Here is a 16540-nt window from a genome sequence, read left to right on the forward strand (position 1 = left end):
GTGCTAATTGTGACTCGAACAATCATAATAATTATAAAAGAACTAGCTAGAATATCAATTCATCGTATGAGAAACTTCAATCTTCAAATCTCTGAAAGTGACTGAATATTTAGGCAAATTGCATTGAGCACTTCTAGAAAACACTTTAAGACAAATACTCATTTAAGCAAATTACCTTGAGAAAAAAGAGGGTTCAGAATACCAATATTCCACTACTTGTATAAACGTAGAGACAATTATCGGAAAAAAATTATTTAAAAACTAGTAGATATAGGACTATAATTATAGTAGCAATTGGATTATTCCAATTGTTATAATTAGAAATGAGTGTAGACAACATTGAAATGGACATCACTAACCAAAACCATCATTATCCACCGCACGAAAACCATCATTATCTACTATGATTCAAGCAAACAAATTTGCAATAATCCAAAAGTTTGTAATTTGTATCTTACGAAGTACTAACACTAATATAAACTTCACAATCAATAAAGAGACGGATAGAAATAACCTGTATTTGATTATGACAGGTAAAAATTAAAAGACAAAATGAAGTTTTCATCATTGCTCTTTATAGTGATTCAAATTATTTTTAAAATTTTATAACTTTAATAACATAATTCTGAAGTAAGTTGAACGAAATTGTACACGTAACTATTTATTACAAACGTATAAAGGTATCTTCACTTTAGGGATCAAAAGTCATAAATAAAATGTCCTTTTGAATTTTTCAATAGTCAAATTTAATAATCTTTTACAGAAAGTATATAGAACAACAACAACAACAACCCAGTATAATCCCACTAGTGGGATCTGGGGAGGGTAGTGTGTACGCAGACCTTATCCATACCTTAGGGTAGAGAAGCTGTTTCCAATAGACCCTCGTATCCTTCCCTCCAAGAACTCCTCACCTTGCTCTCGGGTGACTCGAACTCACAACCTTTTAATTGGAAATGAAAGGTGCTTACCATCAGAGCAACCCACATATAGAAATAGTATTAAATTGTAAACTGTATATTCTTGAACTTCTGTAATTTGGTCCGATTTTTAAATGTCATTATGCTGAGAGCATAATTTAACCATGCACCTTTTAGTTTAACTCAATATGATGTAGTTATTTAACCCTCAATATATAACCAAATAGGCAAATCAATTTGTGGGGAAAGAGTAACATTTTTATTAATGTTAATTTTATGTATTAATACTGTAAATAATTTTTTTACATTTTTAGGTTATTTTAAAAAATAATAATGTGTAACCGTATGTAATAATTAAGATAAGTAATGAGATAGTTTGACTCGCCACGAAATTAAAGGAAAAAAAAAAGACTTTTGAAACTTGTTCTTTTAAAATTTTAAGGGAAAAAACTTTGTGGACCATGATATTTTTGTGGTTATTTGTTCTAACAAATTAGGTAGTAGAGTAGGGGGTTCTGTTTCAATATTACAAAATTAGTTATAAAAAAAATGAGGAAATATATTCTCTTTTTTTAATAAAGGCAAAATACATAAGTTACCTATAAACTATGAACTAAATCTCTGTTATAAATTTTTTGAAGGCGACAATTATTTTACACACCCAACCTTTTCGGAGTGTGTCTAATACATACTATTTTGCCCACGTGGCTAGTGTGTATTTTTTCCCACAAGTGAAGCGCGCGAACAGAAGAATTTTTGTGTATATGTCAATTTGCTTTTAATTTTTTTTAAAAAATAAATTGGGTTATCTTGTTCCTTGTTTAAAAAATTTACAAATCTGCCATGGCTAGTCCTAAACACTTAGACTCACTTCAGCTGACTTTAATCATGTTAATGGGTTAAACCATCCTCCGTTGATGCCTAAGTTTGAAAATATATCGGATCTTAATTGAGCTTTCTGAGATGCTTTTTCTACGAATTTTATTTGGGAATCTAAATTACCAGTATATTTTTCCCTAACCCAAATGGAAAAACCTTAATTTGTTGAAGAAAGTTTCTCAGAAAAATATTCTTTAGTCGTTTTCAACTTCTGGGTTCTCTTGATGATTCGATCTTCTTGTAATTCTTAATAATTTTGTATACTTTTTGCCGGTGAAAAAGATTATTGGGTTATGAAAATGATTTTGATGGTGGGTTAACCGTTGAAAATGGTGATTGTGGAGGTGGAAGCCATGGTGGTGTTATGGCAGAGTTAATGAAGCTTGGTGGTAATGGAAGAAAATGAAAGCAGTTGAATGTGTCACAATAGAGTTATTGATATAGTGAAGAAGATGAAAATTAATTTAATGGTGGGGTGCCCGTTAATGTTTGGTGGCAGCCATTGTTTTGGTGGTTTGCAAAAGATAAAGAGACGAACGGAGATGCTAAAGGTATAATTGTAAATTTAGGTATTTTATTATTATTATTTTTTTAAAAACTATTAACACGTGTCATGGTTTTATTGGTGTGTGACATTACATATTCTGAAAAATTGGTTAAGAAAAAAAGTAATATGTATTAGTTACACTTTAAAAATGTTGGTGTGTAATCTAATTTTCGTTCTCACGTAACATGAATTTGACGTATAGTTCAGTATTTTGCCTTTAATAAATAAAGGTGAAAAATATTATAAAAAGGGCAAACAAAGTGGAGGGAAAAGGGGGAAAAGGTTTGACCAAAGTGACAATACAAAGATACGTCTAATTCTAAAGAGCCAATTATGTTATACCAAAAGCAAATCACCAGCCGTGCGTTTTGTGTCATGAACCGACCAAGCGAACAATTAGTCGGGCCCAAAGAATGGGGCCCAGTAGAAACTAACTAAAAATAAGTTGTCCACTGGTACGTGGGGCCCAATAACCCACGTTCCTTTTCCTCATCATACGCAACAATTTCGAAGAGCACCTAATCCAATCCCACCCAACGTGTATCGTCACCTAAGTATCATGAGAAAATTATACGGTATAATCACTCACAAAAATAATAACTGGTAAAAATATACTCTAAAAATATATTATGCATTTTTAGTGAGAGATATAAAAAGGAAAATAATAATATACATATCTCACTAATGATGTCAATTATAAATTTAAATAATAAAAGATTTTATATTCACGGTAAGAGTTTAGGACGATTGATTCTCGTTCTCTGATATTTTGCTCAAACGGTTACATCAATACTAAAGTAAAAGATTATTTTTACTTTTTATAAAATATATTCAATTTTTAATTTTGAAATACTCAATATAATTAGGCCCTAAAGATTATGGTGAGATGGATATGATCCAAAACGTATCTTAATTAGATGTATCGGGTTTGAGCCCCGTGGATGAAAAAATTCATGTTGAAATGTGCTCTCTATTTTACTAAGCCTTACGCGGTACGAATCCAGATTAGTCGGGGTATCAATACAAATACCAAACACGAGTACAAAATAAAAAGAAAAATTTGGGGCTCCCAAAATTTGGGGGCCTAAAACCCTTGCTTTAGTTACTTGACCCTTGGGCCACCCCTGGATTATACATATCTTATATAAAAATTATACATATCTTATACACCCGACAACTATTTTTAAGTTAACCAGTTGGATGTATATTTTTTGTATATTTGATTAATAGTTGTAATTATTTTTGGCCGATCGATCAAATATGTAACCTACTCAAATATGTGATCCAGCTCTTCTTCGGACATCATACATAGCAGGAATTTAATGCACCGCACTATATAGTTTCTCTACTCTACCAATTTTAGGCCCCACATAAGTTTGACCACGACCCCATCTTACTTAATAATACTACTCCTTGTAACTTCGGGAATTTGGTCCCCTCCCTGCTCGCGCCATCCTACTTCAATGATAATTCTTTAGATTGTTTTGTAGAATATATTCCACTAGGATCATGGGATTTTTAATTATATGGTAGAAGAGTTGAAATTCCTAAACTTGGCAACTTTTATTTAATTTTTTTAAAAAAATTTTACCTGATTTTTCATACCCCTGAACTTGGTAATTTCATAGTCTCGACCCCCTGAATGCTGACAATATATTAAAATGTGACATATGCGCTGCCACATTAATTTTTTCATCCAGGTGGCATTTTTTAACAATAAAATAATTTTTTTTCTTTTTAAGTCCATCACCTATTTAAATTATTTTGTTCGAGTTTAAAAATGACTTGAAACAAAGTTATTTTTACTATACTTTTTAGTTGACTAAAGATAATAATATTTTAATCAAGTTATTTTTACATATTTTGTGAGAAAAAAAAAGGAATATACAGTTAAAATATATTATCATTACATCTAAAAAAGGTACGATGTTGGAACTCCATATATTGTCTAAGTAAATATTTTAGCTAAAAATAATAAACTTTCGACTAAATATTTCTGAATTTAACTTGAATAAGAAAAATGCATTGTTTAAATAAATAGTTGCATGAAAATAAAAATAAAAATACAAGTATTTTTTTTATTTTTGTAAAAAATACACCATTTGAACTTCATTACTTTGGCTAAATTTTCTTTTTATTTGGCTAAAAATAAATGGAGTTTCAACTAACTTTTATAGATTTGGATCGAAAAAAAATAAAAAATATATAGTTGAAACAAATACTCGTTGTATCTAAAAACAATACAATTTGAATGATATGCAATATATATTAAGAAGAAACAATGAAAAATGCAATTGGAATAAATAAATTATTATATTTGATTATGTGGTAATTAATATTTGAAAAAAAAACCCTTTTGGAAGCTGATTTTTCGATTTTTATTCCCTCTCAAATGCCTAAAAGAGAGTGTATTCACGCCCTTTACCACATCAGCATCTAGGGGGTCAAGACTATCGAATTTTCAAGTTCAAGGGGTATTAAAGATCACGTGAAATTTAAGAGGAAGCTAAATAAAAGTTGCCAAGTTCAAGAGGGTCCCAAACCTTTCTGCATATATATATATATATATATATATATATATATTGATAATAATAAGGACCGATTGAGTTAAAGTAATTATCAGTGTTATTCCATAGCTAGTTATCTATATTATTTACAGATTATTAATTTTGCTTAGGTGACATGATAAGTCAAATTGTTTTAGACTATCAGTTCACAAAAGTTAAAAATTTTCAGAATCCACTATTATTTAGTGGCTATTAACTTCTCATAGCTATCATATATATAATTACTTCTTATATCTATTATTCAGTTATTACGGTAGTTATTCGTTGTATTCGTGCTACCGTATTCATGAATATAGCAGCAAAAAGCGTCTAAAAATCAGGGTAGTCCAGTTGCACACGCATGTATTCACATGTATTCGCGCTGCTGTATTAATGAATACAACAGTAAAAAGCGCCTAAAATCAGGGCAGTCCAGTTGTATGCGCATGTATTCGCGCTGCTGTATTCATGAGTACAACAGTAAAAAGCGCCAAAAGTCAGGGTCGTCCAGCTGTACGCGTATGTATTCACATGTATTCATGCCATGTATTCATGAATACATCAGCAAAAAGCCCCTAAAATCAGGGCACCCAGCTGTACGCGCATGTATTCACATGTATTCGTGCCATATATTCATGAATACAGTAATGACAATCACCTTAAAAATAGGTATGTCCAGTTGTCTAAGAGATAGGAAAAACATAAATAACGTATTTCATGCATCAATGGTAATATATACCATAAATACTTATTTTGCTATAAAATATAAAAGGTAAAAGGCAGCCCGTTGCACTAAACTCCCGCTATGCGCGGGGTCCGGAGAAGGGCCGGACCACAAGGGTCTATCATACACAACCTTACCCTATATTTCTGCAAGTGGATATTTCCATAACTTGTACCCGTGACCTCCTGATCACATGATATCAACTTTACCAGTTACGCCAAGGCTCCCCTTTAAAATATAAAACGTAGCTATAGAAAATAATTTTTTAAAATAATTTTGATTTATAGTAAATAGGGTGTATACCTTTGCTATTGGAGGTAAAATTTCTTTCTTTTATTTACTCTTTAAACCGATTGAATTCTCTAATTTAGCAATTGCTGGTTGGACCCATTACTTACAGTATTAACTTGTTTGCCCAAGATTCTTCAAAGGCCAAATCCCCCCAAAAAAATATTTTTATTTAAAGTTGAAGTGTCTGACCAAACTTTTAAAAGAATATTTTTTACTTTAGAGTAGAAGCAAAAGCAATTTTGGAGAAACAGTAAAAAATAGTTTCTCACCAAAAATACTTTTCTTGAAAATATTTTAAAAAAATATATTTAGAAGCAATTTTTAAAAGTTTGCCAAACGCTATTGCTGTTGAGAAGTACTTTTCAAATTAATTAGCCAAACACAAACTGATTCTTACCAAAAGTACTTTTGACAAAAACACTTTTAAAAAAAATATTTCTCAAAATAAGCTTATTTTTAGGAGCTTGACCATGCTCCTTTTATTACCCTCTATTGTTTTTATGTTATTAGTAATACTCTATTGATGGACATTCTAATTAAAGTAAGATTATAGGGAATCTTGATCAAACTGACTTATATGTATTGAGAAAGATGTTGGTATTATAATATTCTTATATCTATTTTGTTAAAAGAATCAATTTCTACTATGAGTAATGGATACAATAATGCAATAGGGAGCATCTAAATTGGATAAGCAAGTAATACATAAACTTAAACTTGTCTTTTAACACTAATAATGGCGCACGTACAATCATTATGGACAAGTGGGAGAGACTGTAACTTTAAATACCCATATAATAATCGTACATTATAAAAGTTTGATCTCTCAAAACCTATTTTAACCATGAATAAAGTATATTAATTAATCTTTTTTCTTTTATTCTTCAGATAAGACAAAAATTGAAAGGAATCCAAATTTTGAACAATAAAATGGAGTAAAGAAAGAAAAAAGTGAAAGGAGGTTGTAAATTGGATGGCGATGAGCAAAGCACACTAAAGAAGAGAACCTCATTGCAACACCCAATGTGCTTACCTTTTTCCCCCATTTTGAATTGAATAAAAACCTTTCCTTTCATTGACCATTCCACCTGGATAAATTTATTCATAGTCACTATTTACAACAAATAATAGTACAAATAATATTCTCTTCGTTATATTTTATTTTTTGTAGTTTAATTTGACACAAAATTAAACAAAAATAACTTTTAAAATACGAGATATAAAATATGTCATAACATTGTATCCATAAAATATTTAAAATATGTAGCTTTAAACATGACTATAAACTTCTCATTAAAAAAATATAAAAATATATTATTCTTTATAGACACTTGTGGTCCGACCATTTTCCAAATTTTGCATATAGCGGGAACCTAATACACCAGATCGTCTGTATTATTCTTTATAGAATAGACTAATAAAAAATTAATTTTAAATGATGTTGAACGATATATAATTTTATTAAAAAATAATAATGTAAATAATATTTTTTTATCTTAATTTATTACGAACAACTTAAATATTTTTTTGTACGATGTTCGCCACACTTCAAAACTAAAAAAATAAAAGTGCAAGAGGAATTAAAAAAGAGAAAAGACTACATAAAAAGCGAAGGAATTTCCAACATCTGACGTCACCATTCCTTTGACTCTTTTTTCTCCTCCTCCTTCATAAACCCCTTCTTTTCCCATTCCCCCACCTCCCATTCTTCTCTATTTCTCTCTCTCTAAAAACTTGACCCATCAAACAAACAGATATTGCGCATTTGCAATTTTCTCTCTCTAAAACACACGGAGTTCAAAGGCAACATAAAAATGCGGAGGGACGATTTGTACATAACGGTGCCGAGTTTCTTCCGGTGTCCGATTTCCCTCGACGTGATGAAATCGCCGGTGAGTTTATGCACCGGCGTCACTTACGACCGGAATAGCATCCAACGGTGGCTCGACAGCGGTAACAATACCTGTCCGGCCACCATGCAAGTGTTACAAACTAAGGACCTAGTACCTAACCACACTCTCCAACGACTCATCCGGATCTGGTCCGACTCGGTCAGAACTCAGGCCTCCGTCGGCGAGTCAAACCGAGTTAACTCAGTCAGCCGCGATCAGGTTCGCGAGCTAATCAAACAGTTCGTTAGCGATTTTCGAGTTCACACCGAGTTGGAGGCGAACTCGGACCGCTTATCGAAACTCTTAGCTTTCTCCGAAGAATCGCCAGAGAATCTCCGATTCGTAGCTTCTATTGCCGCGGAGAGTGATTTCCTCGCGATTCTCACTTCGTTCCTTGTTCACAACCCAAAAAACCTCAAAGTTGTTGAGAAAATCGTGCCTCTTTGGAAAATGCTGCTGGAACGAAGCTCTTCAGCGTCAAAAATCGCAAAAGCAAACGATGTATATCCAACAATAATAAATTCTCTCAAAAACGGAAGCTCAAAGTTGAGAATTGAGATGACAAAAGCTTTAGCGTTCATAACGTCAACGGATTCCGTCGCTAAATCATCCTTATCAGAAAACGCCGACTTATACTCAGTTCTCGTGAGTTTTTCAACAATCAATTCCGATTGGAATCCCGAGTTAATGGAAAGTTCCATTTCATGTTTAATTTCTCTCGCAATGCTACGGAGAAACCGCGTGAAGCTCGTAAAAGCCGGAGCGGTGAAAACGATCGGAAAAGTTCTGTCCACGGCGGAGCTGGGAGCCGGATTAACGGATAAAGTGTTGAGATTGTTAGAATTAATATCTACATGTAAAGAAGGGAGAACAGAACTGTGTAACGACGGAGATTGCGTACAAGCAATAGTGAAGAAAGTATTGAAAGTATCGAACGAAGCAACGGAACATGCGGTAACGATTTTGTGGAGCTTGTGTTGCTTATTTCGGGATCATAAAGCACAGGAATCGGTGGCGAAGAGCAACGGCATGGCGAAGATATTGTTGTTGTTGCAAAGTAATTGTTCGCCGGCGGTGAGACAAATGGCCGCCGATTTGCTTAAAGTGTTTAGGGTGAATTTGAAAGCGGCGTCTTGTCTTTCTACTAGCTATGATACGAAGACTACTCACATCATGCCATTTTGATGTGGGGCTGATTTTTTATTGTTGATAACTTTGGGGGGTTCTTTGGAGGTTTTGTAAATCATAAGCAATTTTGTTGAGAAAAAAAAAATATAGAATTGAAAAAAGAAGAAACTTCAATTGTTTTCAAGTTTCAACTCTAGACTAGCTAGTGTTTCTTAGTTCTTGATTTGATACCTCTTTCCCTGCAAAATCATTTTTATAGATTACTATTTTGATCACACAAAATTAATTGAGATCAATTAAAGTGTTTAGGGTGATGAGCTTGAAAATTTGATCTGAATTCACAAAATATTGCATGTTTTGATGTGAATTCTTTATTTTTAAGGCTAATTTTTTCCCCGTAGTTGATTCACAACACATGAGTAGAAAACACTTTAGCCTTTAGGTGAGACAAGACCCAAAATAGTTTAGTATCTTTGGGCTTTAACTCAAATTAGTCTTATTTCTTTTTCATGGAGCACTAATAGTCCACATTCTTTAATAAAGTGATATTCTTTTAGTCTCAATGTTTGATATGAACAAAATATTTTCCTTATTTTCGAGAAATAAAAATATTTTTCAAAACTTTTCTTACACCTTTTTTCAAACTTTTCTTTGTAGCCATATACGTAATTTATATATTGATTATATATAATTATATACATATAATATATAAATTATATATATATATATATATATATATATATATATATATTATACACATTATGTAATTGGTTAGTATAAATTTTTAAAAGAATAATTAAATTCTTGAAAAAATTTGGGAGGAGAGGAGGGGAGATGGAAGGGGAGCACGGAAAACATGGAGATTTGGGAGAAGGGGGAGTAAGAAAGTAGCATAAAAAATTTCTAAAAAATATTTTTTACTTTCTAAACAAACACTAGAAAAAAAATTTCGGAGAAAGTTTTTACTCACCAACCAAACAAGGAAAATAAATGATAACCACTCATTTTGTAGGAAAATATATTTTTTTCATATCAAATATGAAAACTAAAAGTGTACAACTTTATTAAAAAATGTGGAGTATAGTGATTCATGTGAAAAAAATATAACTAGTTTGAGTTAAAGTCAATACTAAACTATTTTGAACTTTTCTCCCTTTAGGTCATAGTAGTTGGTCAATTGATCTCTACTGAAGAAACCTAACAGGTTGGCAATTAATTTCAATAGCTTTAGTAACAGCTAGACATTGCTACTTTGCAAAAGAACGTACGAAAAGATGGTTGTAATGCAACTAACAGTTTGTAGTTACACTAACCACTCCACGAAATTGTACTTATTTTTCTAAATAAGTATACTACAGCTTATGAGTCGGATTGAAGATAATTGCTTAGGACTTGAAATCTACTTCGATTTACAATGTAGACTGAGTCTAGTGTGTCGAAATAAGAACGAAGCTTGACTTGATCTTGTGTCTCATTACACAAACTTTATACTATTTACATGTAAAAAGATAAGTTTTTAACAGTATATTTATTCCTTTTACTCAGTGCCAAGAACTACATTTCCATTTGAGACCTCAGATTGAAAGTACAGGAACTCACTCAATGATATAGACATCATACTAACATAGGGTAAATAAACTTAAGACTTTGACAGTGCCTTCAAGTTTTATTTATCCTCACTTGAGCAAACACTCATCCTTTTTGGTCCTTCATAAATAAATACAAGATATTTTGTGCATTGGATTACCTTTTTCATTTGACCAAAGACTTATTTTTTAACTAGGAAGTGAGATTACAAGGCTTATATTTTAAGACTTAGAAGTGGCATTACGATTATTTGTTAAATAGCAATTAGAGGAGTTCCCATAATCTTTTTGAATGAAACATATGAATAAAAAATCTCCCAATTTAAATCAAATTCTTATGCTTTAAACAATTCTGTCCTTTTGCCTAGTAATAGGAGCAAATGGGGTCATAACTAACCCAGAAATTCAGAGCCAAATGACTTAATTTATTTAGTTTTATTTCTAGACAATAAAGTAAGTATAGGCTAAAAGTTAATCAACTTGGGATACTAGTACTATAAACAAGTGTATAAGAAAGGGACAAAGTGCCGCAATTTGTTGAAACGGTTAAGCATTTGCTGACTGTAATCAAAGATTGCTTTCTCTTTCAAATTAAATTTTGTTTGGTTTGAAAGAAAAGAGTGAAAGGGATTGGAATCCACAATTTCCCCACAAGAAAAGAAATCTTCAAAAGAGAGAAAAATAGATGTATAAGATTAGTTTGACTATTCCAAATTTCCAATCCCTATGACCAATAAAGACAAAATAAATAATAGTATAAAAAAATTATATATATAACAGATCTAGTGGTTTAAACTTATTGGCTAATGTTTCACACATTAATCTAGTTAGGCAATAGATACTGCCAAACCACACCAACATATATATTTTCATACCTATTTTTGTAGTTATTGTTTGATTAAAATACGCCAGCTTTAGTAGAAAAGACGTTTAAAATTTTCGTTCAATGATAGCTTGATTTCTAACATTGCTCTTAATCATGTATTTTTTTTTTAGAGAATTAGTACTTAAGAAGAAAAAAATAAACATCTTAAACTCTTGTCATTTAAGATATGATCTTGATGTATATCTTTGCTCAAGAATGTTTATACAAGACTAGGGTTGTTCAAAACCAAACCGTAATCGTTAATCGAATCGAAAAAATAGCTTATTGACTTATTGGTATCGGGTTATTGGGGTAATAGTTGGTGAACGAATTGAAATTTTATAATTAACGGCTTAATAGTTTGGGACGAATTACTCAATTTTCTTATCGGATAAACCGTTAACTCGTTAAGAATATTTATATTTATACTTTTACCCCTATTAATCAAGAAAGCAGAAAGATAATTCCATATGAGGGCCATGAGCTTCTCAAATTAATCAAGTAGAATCATGTTAACGAGTTGATTACATGAGTTTGGCTTTGCAAGCTAAATCTGATATTCTATCAGAGTTGGTTTAAGTGGAAAGAGAGATAGCAGAAACATATCAAGGACTTTCTCCTCTATTTATTTTTTGTTAGCTGGACTTACTAGCTAAAAGGGAGAAGACACAACAATGATAGATGATATCTGTAGACAACTTGAGTTCAATGTTGGTACTGATTCAAACCAGCTTTCTGACATATTAGACTTCAGTCACCAGCACTTACCAGATTGGTTGAAATAATGCTTTCTTATAGTTGAGCTAGTTGTAATTGCCAAAAAGAAATCAAAGGGTCGGGTAAAAAGAAGTCGTCTTAATAATCTAACACATGATTTTTGTGGGAAAATGATAAATTTTCTAATTGTCTATTTCTCTTTTATTGTCTATTTGGTTTAGCCGATAAACATCCTGATAATCGTTCGGCGCCCGCTAATCGTTAATCCGATACCAATCCGTCCGATGTCTTATTGGATGGCTAGTGGATTACTATATTTATAAATTAATAACTGATAAGTTGAATCGTTAGACATAAATAACCGCCTGATACGCCTGATAAGCACCCTTGTACAAGACAACAACGTTTGAGATTAGAGCATGAATGCAGGAGTAGAGCTAGTGTTTGGTTTATGCGTTCACCGAACTTAGTAGCTTTAGTACAAACCTTATTTTTATTTAAAAGTTTATTAATTATGTATATATTATTAATTTAGAATTAAATAACTTAAAAATTCAAAATTATGAACTTATAAGCTTTAAACTCCATCTCTGCATGGAAGTGTGTACACCATGATATTTGCCTCATTGATAACTTATGAGAATTCTTTAAATGTGATGTTCATGACGGAGGGGTGGTTGATAAGGGCGGGTCAAGTAGGACTAGCGGGTGCACACGTTACCTTAGACGAATCCAACATCGGAATGAGATAGAAAAATGAACAGTTTCATAAGGCATGAAACAATGAGCTTTTGGGGCTCGAGGAGGCATACCCCGAAAAGACAAACCCTTAGAGGCCTAGGCCTTAGTATAATTTAGGCTCCATAAGTCAAAGGGTCTAATGCAAGAGATTCTCTTCAAAATTTATGCAACATATATTTAATGACAATTCAATTCAATGAATGGACTGTGCTTATACCAAATAATGGAGGTCACTAAAGGATGAATTTGTTTAATGCCCTATACAGAAGTGAATTTAGTGATTCAAATGGTTTGTGGTTGGGTACTTTGTATTGAGCATAACCAAGTTGATATTTTTTTCCTTTTCTTTTTCTTTTTTTAGCTAAATACTTAAATGGTTGGCTATTCAAAAAGTTGGGAAGAGATGTTCTCTTAGCACTGGAAAGTCCAATGTCCTGTCTCTTTTTCAATCCGTCTTTTCTTTTCTGTATTTTTAGTTACTTGGTCCTCTCTATTATTTTAATTAATATTTTGTTGTCTTTAGAGCTTCTTTAGACCTTTGTATGACGTAGGATCCACATATGTTTTCTGTTCTTGCAAAATATAGTTTGTTACTTTAATTCCTCTACTTTCTCAAACTTTACTTTCTTTATTCTTTACACTGAAATTTCTTCCTTTGCGTTATTATATTACTAGTGCAATTTTGGGACGAGCTTACTATACACAGGCGTGAATGTAGTGTTGAACAAAAAAAGTTCAATTAAACCCATAACTTTCGATGCGGGATAAAAATTATATATATAAATTCATTTAAATTATAAAAATAATAGATATGAACTCATAACTTTAAAAATATAATGGGTTCAATGTTACAATTTTAAAAGTTGAACTCATAAAATTTAAATCCGAAATCCGCATCTGACTGTACATAATTAAAGAATTAATTTGTTGGATTATTGCATCTTTCTTTGTCCATGAAAATTAAAAAAGAGTACTTACACATGATATTTACGCTAAATTGATGATAAATGCAAGGTATTTACTAAACATTATAATCTTTTGTTTGAATAAGTGCTACATTTTAAATATGTATAAATATAAATCTTGATAGAATCAATCATATAATTTTGTGGAAGGGACGGAAAGTAATTAAGCAAATTGTTGTTTGTATTGTAGTGGACGTGTCATTATTCTAATGGGGCTCCAAGTTGAGCATATTTCATTTGATCTTTTTCATATTGGAACCTTTATTTTAATTAATTAAATGAGATAGTAACACTAGCTACTTGGTTTTGGATGGGTGCTATGAGACATAATTCTTTCAATTGACTTTTTTCCAACAAAGGTTAAGTCATTATTCATTAAGTCTAATCATGGGAATTTATCCTTTCTTTTCTTTTATGTTGGAAGAGGGAAGAAAGAATATATATCATGGAAAATGAAAGAAAGTCAATATTAAAGAGAGGGAATATCCAAAAAGAATGTTTTTACTCTTTGGTGAGGTATAATTGAGTAGAATTGTAATGATACCCCATAATATCATTCGGGCAAGTGGTTTTCTTAATCTCTTTAAGGGCCGTTTGGTTCAAGAGATAGTGAGTTATCCTAATCTTATATTTGGTTAGAGGTATTAGCCAAAGTCGGTATTACTTTTATACCAAATTTAGGTATAACTTATTATATAGAAGATAAGATAAGTTATTCAGGTTATAGTTTTGGTTTTTAATATAATCCTGATAAATCCTGGTTTTACACCAAACAAACCCCTATAGTTTACCCCTACCATCTTATACGACTCAAATGTCCAACAAATTACTACTCCACATAATATGGTTTTTAATAAATTTTTTTGGACTTTTTTAATTTTTAGCCCACGCCAAAAACCATTTATATTTAATAGAAAAAAGTGTATAATATATATATATATATATATATATATATATATATATATATATATATATATTAATTTGAGAGCGGGTATACAATGTTATTTTCCCTATTTTTTTCCTCAAAAAGTTTTTCTAGGAATTAGTTTTCTGTCATGTCAAACACAAAAAGAGTTTTTTGATAGTTACTAAATGCATATGACTATATGAGGGAATAACCCGAGTTGATGAGCAATTTGATACTTTCTAGAAATCAAGTAACAAGATATGTCGTGATCGTTGCTTATTTTGAATAATTATGCGTTGAGGTTTTTGTTATTTAAGATGAAATAGTCTTAAAATGAGGGTGAATGGGAAATGGAGGGAAAATGAAATTTTTTGAGTAAAATTTTAAGTTTTTCCCTCTTGACAATGAGACATTGTCCCATATTGGAAGAGGAAAAGATTTTTGGTGGGTATATATATAATTGCTCTTCTTGTAGCTCTTAAAGAGTTAAGAAGAAAGCAAGCCTCGCGCCGTCGTCGTCGTCGCTCGCTCGGCTTCGGCTACGGCTACGGCTACGGCTACGGTCAAATGATTGATTGATTAATTTTTTGGACCAAATTTATTTGTTAATAGTAAATATTAACGTAAGATTATCCGCATTTGTAACGGATATGTTTCAATCCGTGTATTGACAACCAGCTGCAATACCAGCCGCCTAATGCTCTTCCCACCATGGCCAAGTGCTTGCTCCACAAATAAGCTAGTGCATGCTCCACCATGGAGGGTGGAGGGTCGTTCATCTTCAAAGCTGGCTGCTATATATATGTGCAACAGCTGTTGAAGAAAGATACGAACGAAAAACGAAAAACACCAACAAAACTGAAAAACGCTCAACTTTGGCTATACATTGCACTCCTTCCTCTCAGCATTTCCATACGATTTTCTGAGTTTCTACTCCTTTGTTCTGCATTGTTTTAACTTCAAACAAAGCAATTGTAAGTGTGATTTGCTACCGAACTTTGTGTTCGCTGAAACACTGGGGTTTGAAGTACCGCTACACCAGTGTGTGATTCGTTCTATCCTGGGAGGAAATAATCCATAACCTTGGGTACTAGGAGGGGATTAAATTCCTTAAGGAAACACTGTGAATTCAGTGGGCTCGAATTAATTACTGTTTCATTACGATAACTTATATTTTACAGAATTATTATTTACAAATACAACAATATTGGCGGGACTAACAAGCTTAAGGAATTTAATATTTATTTCTGTATTTGTGTTATTCTTATTATTCTGCAAACTAAAATCTTTATGGTTTTGTGTACTCCCGTTTTGGAGAGTAAAGCCTTCGTGGCGTTTTATTGGAGATTAAAATCTACGTGATTTTTACTCCAGTTTGAAAATGTTTATTAAACGTTTGTTTGTGTCATTCTTTTACAGAAAAAAAATGATGACTGAAAGCGAAAACCAAGCTGTTCCGATGGTGACTGCCAACGCATCGACAAGCCGAACACCGGCGTTGGCACCGGCAGAAAAATCCGGAAAATTTTCCGGGACTGATTTCAAGCGCTGGCAGCAGAAGATGTTCTTCTACTTAACTACGTTATGTCTACAGAAGTTCATCAAGAAAAATGTTCCTGATCTGCCAGATAAAACTCCAGAGAATGAACGCTTTATCGCGATTGAAGCGTGGAAGCATTCTGATTTTTTATGCAAAAATTATATTCTTAGCGGACTGGATGATAATCTGTATAATGTATAGAGTGGCGTGGAGACGTCAAAAGAATTGTGGAATGCGCTTGAAAAGAAATATAAAACTAAAGATGCCGGGATGAAGAAATTCGTTGCCGCAA

General features: G+C 32.1%; 1 protein-coding gene across 1 annotated transcript; it reads left to right on the plus strand.

Moving 5' to 3' along the window:
• The first annotated feature begins 7592 nt into the window (after positions 1–7592).
• On the plus strand, positions 7593–9239 carry LOC107778942 (U-box domain-containing protein 27-like). The gene has a single exon (XM_016599269.2). It carries the CDS (start codon positions 7722–7724, stop codon positions 8982–8984), a length of 1263 nt encoding a protein of 420 aa, XP_016454755.2. The 5' UTR covers positions 7593–7721; the 3' UTR covers positions 8985–9239.
• Positions 9240–16540: the final 7301 nt, after the last annotated feature.

The sequence above is a fragment of the Nicotiana tabacum genome, chromosome 13, assembly GCF_000715075.1.
Source record: "Nicotiana tabacum cultivar K326 chromosome 13, ASM71507v2, whole genome shotgun sequence".
Taxonomy (NCBI): domain Eukaryota; kingdom Viridiplantae; phylum Streptophyta; class Magnoliopsida; order Solanales; family Solanaceae; genus Nicotiana; species Nicotiana tabacum.